The 6549-nt window shown below is 35.3% G+C and overlaps 2 protein-coding genes across 2 annotated transcripts in view; both read right to left on the bottom strand.

Moving 5' to 3' along the window:
• LOC106513681 (gamma-glutamyl hydrolase) overlaps positions 1-851 on the bottom strand; it is a 6410-nt gene extending 5559 nt beyond the window's left edge. The window contains exons 1-2 of the mRNA XM_014002629.1: positions 685-851; positions 305-419 (exon numbers count right to left, since the gene is read on the bottom strand). Coding sequence (XP_013858083.1) covers positions 305-419; positions 685-793 — 224 coding nt within the window. The 5' untranslated portion in view covers positions 794-851. The remainder of the gene's footprint in view (positions 1-304; positions 420-684) is intronic.
• Positions 852-3079: 2228 nt separating this feature from the next.
• nmrk1 (nicotinamide riboside kinase 1) lies at positions 3080-5996 on the bottom strand. The gene is made up of 8 exons (XM_014002628.1): positions 5838-5996; positions 5146-5236; positions 4996-5044; positions 4576-4738; positions 4233-4304; positions 4018-4124; positions 3643-3754; positions 3080-3322 (listed from the first exon to the last, which is right to left on the bottom strand). Exons 1-7 carry the CDS (start codon positions 5864-5866, stop codon positions 3654-3656), a joined length of 612 nt encoding a protein of 203 aa, XP_013858082.1. The 5' UTR covers positions 5867-5996; the 3' UTR covers positions 3080-3322; positions 3643-3653.
• Between the last annotated feature and the right edge of the window lie 553 nt (positions 5997-6549).

Genomic DNA, 6549 nt, shown 5'->3' with positions numbered 1-6549 from the left:
TAATAATAGTAAAGCATTAGTCTTATATAGCACTTTTGAAAACCTTCAACGACGCATCATTTTTAGACTTTAGATCTGACTTAAGATTTTTGCACAATGACTGAGTCCAGTTTTCAGTCTGCCTCTAATTAACTTGGCAGTCAGGGAGTGACAGACACAGGTTTGTGGTAACCGTGGAGACCACGATGAGACTTTCTTAAACTAAATGTTAAAACGTATTTTGTCTCAGAGTTTTACAAAGTTATGGTGGGATTATGTCGCCGTGTCGGCAGTATTTTTAAAGAAATCAGAGCCCTCGGCCCACCTGATCGGCATCACCCTGCTCCCCCCGGACTCTATGTAGTTCACGTAGGAGTCGGGTATGTAGGTCCTCCCAAACGGCCTCATGACTTCATCAGAAACCAACTGAGTTAAAACACCTGGGGGACAAAAAAGTTAGCAYGGGAAAGAAGTCAACAATGACACAGCATTTTGTCTCATTTCTGAGGAAACAGAATCTTTTTAATATTTTAAAGTCATCTTGATCAGCATTTCTCCAGACTGCCTAAATGTCTTTAAATAAATTTTGTTTTCTGATTTTTTCACTCGTTTTTGAGTGAGCTGTGTGCTTGAGCAGACAGGTCAATGACAAACTCAGTGTTTCATCAAAAAAAAAAAAAAAAAAACTCTAAAAGTATTACTTACCAATCACAGGCCTGTCATTCACAGCCTCCTGGTTGAGCTTAGTCRGCATGGCTTTGTAGCAGCAGATGCTGTAGGCAAAAACCAAACACAGACGTGTTGAAAATCCCATCCTGGACAAATCACACTTCAGCAAATAAGTTCTTTAAGACTGCACTGCTGGCTTAAATACATTGTTAGAAGAGGATATAGTCGATACAGGGAAGTAAGGAATGTCCAAATTTGCATGTGACATTTGTTTCCCTGTACACGCCGGTTAGACAAGTTATCTGCTGAGGTTCACACAAAAAAAAAAAATTCTGCTGATAGCGTGGACTTTCCGACAAAACTTTAAGCATTTCTCAGTGTGTGGAGGGGAAATGATGCAACGGTGTGTGTCTGAGAGGAGTTTTGCAATAAAGGCTTTTATGAAGAATTTGTTTTCAGTTTTTTTTTTTTTACAAGAAGGCGGCTGCAGGTTCACACAACTCACTGAGACTCATAGCAGTTGTCTGACACTTCCCTGTGTGAAAATGAAAGCTGTGGTTCTGGAGACGGAGGAAGCTTGCAGCCGAGGCGTGCACAGACTCCTGTTTCACCTGGTTGCTGTGAGAAAACTCTTTTATTCCCAACACAGCTGCAAAAACACGCTTTAACCCTCCTTGTGACCCCYTGTGTTTAAAACGGAGGCCTCAGAGATCAGTTTGACCCAAGGAGGGTTAAAGTCTGGTGTGTCGATGGAAACCACATGCATTTCCAGAAATAAGTCCCTCTCGCACTGCAAAAGAAAGCAGCATGTTCTGAAATAACGTTCAGAGTGCACAACGTAAGGATGGGATTTCTTAAACAGCATTGATCAATTTCATCCATTAAACACAAAGCTACATAAAGCATTTTTTGAAGATATGTTTTCTTTTCGATGCAACATTTACAAAAGAAGATTAGGCTGGAAAAAAAAGAATTCTGACTTTTTTTCTGCTCAGAATTAGGAAAATCAGAATTGTGAGAAAATAGTCAGAGCTTGAGAAAAAAAACTCTTCTGTAAAGATTAGTTGGATAAAATKAATAAATTCATCAGATTTCTGCAGTACCTTCTGCTGACTTCAAGTTTTCATCCACACTGAATTTCACCTCTGAACTGCCAAAAATCTGTCATTTAAGTGGTTTTATATCAACTCCCCAAAAAACTGTAGATGTTAGTCTAATTCACAAAATGTAAAATTAGGAAAAAAAAACAAAAAACATGAAACTAATTTGAAAGGTTAAGACTTTAACCTGTTACTTYCCAGAATTCCCGTTGGAATGTATTTCTTTGTAAATGTGAAATATCAGGCACATTTTTGTTATTTTGTTCACAAGTCTGTCATGACTGTTTTTTCTTGTATTTTTTCTTTCTCTGCACAGTATATTGCTTTTATTTTTATCTTATTTCATCTTTTTAGTCTTGTACAGTAAATTTTATTTTATTATATTTTCAATTATTATTATTACAGTTGATAATGTCACATAGTAGTATATTGTTTTGTGGATTGATGTATTTATCTGCTGCTGTTACACCTGAATTTCCCCACCGAGGGACAATAAAGGCTGTTTCTATTCTATTGGACAACCCAGAAATTTAGGAACTGTTTTTAACTTTTTAAAYGTTTGATCTCATCTTATGATCTTTCCAGAAATTGAGTTTAGTAACAAAATATTAATGTGTGCACATATACTGTATGTGCCTGTATATAAAGTTTTTGCCTTTAAACTGACACTTTTTACGGATGTAAAAAGTCTAAAGTCAGCATTTATCAATCAGTGCCTCAACAAGTCTTAAGCAATGTTTCATTGTGCATTTTATTTTGTCTGTCTTCTTATTTCATGTTTTTTTGTCCTGAAATCACGAGAAGTAGGGRAAAAAATCTATTGAAAGAGTTCAGAGTTCTAAATATGTTTTGATAATTTATTAATAAAATCAAAACTAAACAGATTATTACACTTTATGTTCTGGAAGACAAAAGAAACTTGGATTTGATACAATTAAGATTCAGACTTGTGTTACAGTTGCAGACCTGCAGCAACTTTAATGTATGTCACAACAAAACAGAGCTTATACAAACAGTTTTAGTCATCTATAATAGCAATCACATTAAAAAATGGGTCACATTCACAGGTGTCTCTTTTTAYAACACAATACATTTTATTACAATTATACATCCAATAAAAATAAACATTTAAATGAAAATAAAAGCAAAGATGGACAAGTTCAGATAAAGTAAATTTGTTTCTATTCACAGTTTTTAATGACACTGTCACTGACATGATTATAAATATGACAAGTCACAGAATATCACTGTTCATGCTGTAAGAATCAAATCTAAGTTGACATTTAAGGGATTTTTATGTACCTGATGGCCTCCCTGCTGACCTCTGCTGGTAATAAAACAAACAGCTCAAAAAAGCAAAACTAAACTGATCCGTCATCAACAGGAAGGATCAGAAGATGCTGGGCGACAGAGACCGCACCTCAAAAGCCCACAGGAACCTGCCCCAGTGCAAACACTGAACATTATTTGGTCTTTCTGTCAGAGGTTGGTCCAAAACAATAGTTTTCTATCATCAAGAGCGGCAGCAATCTCCACAAACGTTAAAACAAAAGCTAGATCATTTCAGTTTTTCTCTGAAAATGAAGCACAAATAAAGAGCAGACATGTCAGAACGGTTCATGCAATCATTTATCTGGGTCTGAACAAAGCAGAAGATTCAATAAAAAGYAGGAATTAACAGATTTTTGAATTTGGTTTTAGATGCAAGTTATTTAGCTTGGTTTTTGACTAATTATCTGATCAAAACACAAGTTCTTACTTAAACTTTATGACGTCTTGTCCTGGTTAGTGTATAGGTTAAACATTGACTATTTTTATTTTTAGAATTTGTCATTGCATAACAAACAGTGAAGTATTAAAGTGTTCAAAATAGTATAGTTTACAGAAAACATACCAGACACGTCATCAAGTAGTAACCCCTACCCGGAGTCGGTCTATTTCCTGACAAACATCTTCATACACATCAGCGAGCAGCTCCTCTTTTGGCCTCCGACCATCCAGGAAGACTGAAAAACAGATTACATATTCAGCACCTGCTTCAATATCTTACTTGTTAACTAAGCAGTCACTACAATACTACTACTACTACTACTACTACTACTACTACTACTACTACTACTACTACTACTACTACTACTAATAATAATAATAATAATAATAATAATGTGTGCTTTTTTTATTCAAACCAAAACCTTTCTAATAAGCAATAATTTACCTCGTTATGTAACAGTACCACACACCACAAACACCATTTTAACTGAACTATCACCAATTTCTGACGCGATCCTCTCCATCTCCTGACGGTTCTTCAGGTACATCGGCCAAACGTATCCATCAAAATACCCTGGAGGGTCAGGAGGATTGTAAATCCTGGAACTGTCAAAMACAAATCAGAACCGTTTCCTCTAACGTCATACCCAGAAACAAGAGTAAGATATGTTCATATAAAAAAAAACATACAAAAATTAAAAAGTAAAYGAGTACCTTCGTCTCCTCTTACACACTTCATAAGGTATTTCCAAAAGGTACCTTTTGTCAAACAGCTGGTTTARAGGCCTAAAAAAGCGAAGTACGACACAGTTAAAAGATATAACAATTTTTTATGCTAAAGCATCAATCTTTGACGTAGATAACTTTAAAATAAAAAAAATGCTTTAAAATGTTTGAGAAAATTCCTTTATTTTAGATTCTAATGATAAAGATGTTACATTTTTTGCACAAGCCACTTTCTGAAATTTATTTTTTATTTTTAATTTCATTCCATTCACGCGTTCTTTTGGAGGTCTTGAGAGTAGAAATATAAGTTTTAACTTTTCCTGTCACGTACCTGTAGTTGAAAATAAGAAAACCTTCCACAATCAGAACAAATATTTCTGAATTGTTGGACGAAGGCGTGATGTTGCGGCCACGTTGCCTCAGGAACAAGTTTGGATCTGCCCGCCACGAGTCAACATCCATCATCATCTTGTCCATGTGAAGAGCATCCAGAGCTAAAACAGAACAAGACAAAGTTTGGATTTGAAGAAACTTACACAAAACCCCTAAATCTATTAAAAATATACAACTAAATGTTATGTACAGGTACTTAAAATGTCTGATGTACCAGAAGAAAGTTCTATATAACAACCTGGGATGGATACATTTTTTTCAGCAGAGTCACCAAGTAGAAAAATAAATTTCTAGATCAATTTAAATGAACCTAAACAGTGAAAACTTTCAAGTTGAACACAAAATAAAACATACTCACTATCGTACTGCTTGAAGCCTTTGCTGTCTACCGGTAAAATAAAATCATCCTAAAAAATAGAAATAAAAAATATATAAAAATCAACATTTGTAAAACATTTACTGTGATCTTTAAATAGCAATTTGATGTGAAGAAGGCCTCCCAATCCACCTTAAAATATGAGTCCTGGGCAATGATGAAGCTGTTGGGTATCAGCTGATGAAGACTTTGAGAAAGAGTAGATTTCCCTCCATTTGTTATTCTGTCAGAAACAAAACCCATCAGACATTATTAAATAATAAAACTGCACGATGAATATGTAAATGCAACTATTTGTTGAGGTTTAATTGTTTGGGTTTTTAAAGAATATTTTAAAATAATTTTGCCTAACATGTCAGCACAGTTAAATGTCAGATAGTACAAAACAATCAAATAACAATTTGACTTTTACTCTCAGGGCTCCAAAGAGTAAACAAGTCTTATCAGTCTTAGCTGCAACATCATGTTGTCCCTGCTGGATCTGGATCAAAAACATCTAATTATACACTATTAAAATTAAGAAATGCTAAATATTTTTTTTACATCTGTTGTTGTCTTTCCTTCTTTTTCTCAGCTGCAAACCAAAGCAACAGAAATAGTGTCATAAAATGAAACCAGAATAAATGTTTATCTAATCTGATGATGAAGTTCGCTTCCGATTGGCCTACAGCGATATTCGCACCACAGCTATGCATCTCAACGAGTTCCGCCTAACATCGAACCTTCTAATCAGATGCTAACTTCAGCGTGATGTCCGATAGCTAAATGCACACGGCTAAAATATTTATTGCATTTAATATTTATAGTTCTCTAGACTTACTCACCCACCAATTCCAACAACTAGTCTCTTCATTTCACGTCAGAGTTACTGAACTAAACAATGACCGGTTTTAATACGTTTAACTACGATGCAAACCTTGAGAGAGTCATGCTATTTTCTCATACAAACAAGCCTGGGCCGTCTGCGCTAATGGTCGCGCCTCGGCACGTGATTCGTTGTAAAAAGCGTTGCGTCACTCAGCTCCCGCCCACTGAGCTACAAACCGGAAAGGCGACCCCGGGTTTGAGATGAGAAATTTGCGCCGCCATCTTGAAAAGACCTTGTAGTGCCTTGCTGTGATGACCGTAATCACTAGGATCCACACACAACAATAAAGACATAGAACAAAGAACTGCAAACTTGTTTTTTTTTTTAAATAATCATCGTGTGATCCATATATGCAACATTTGAATTTGGTACCGTAGGACTTTAGTAGTAGTATAAACTACAACAATATTGCAGTGTCAACCTCAAATTACACTTTTATAATAATTACAAATAAATAACAACAAACAGGAGATGAAAAGTTTTTTTCAGCAAAGAAGAATTCGTGCAGAAGACCTACTCAACTGTTTTTTTTTTAACCTGGAATAGTGAGATGCATCAGGACAGGTGGAAATATTCAGATGCAAGACAAAATAGACTATCTATCTATCTATCTATCTATCTATCTATCTATCTATCTATCTATCTATCTATCTATCTATCTATCTATC

The sequence above is a fragment of the Austrofundulus limnaeus genome, unplaced genomic scaffold (genome assembly GCF_001266775.1).
Source record: "Austrofundulus limnaeus strain Quisiro unplaced genomic scaffold, Austrofundulus_limnaeus-1.0 Scaffold14, whole genome shotgun sequence".
Taxonomy (NCBI): Eukaryota; Metazoa; Chordata; class Actinopteri; order Cyprinodontiformes; family Rivulidae; genus Austrofundulus; species Austrofundulus limnaeus.
This window is presented reverse-complemented; position numbering and strand designations above follow the sequence as displayed.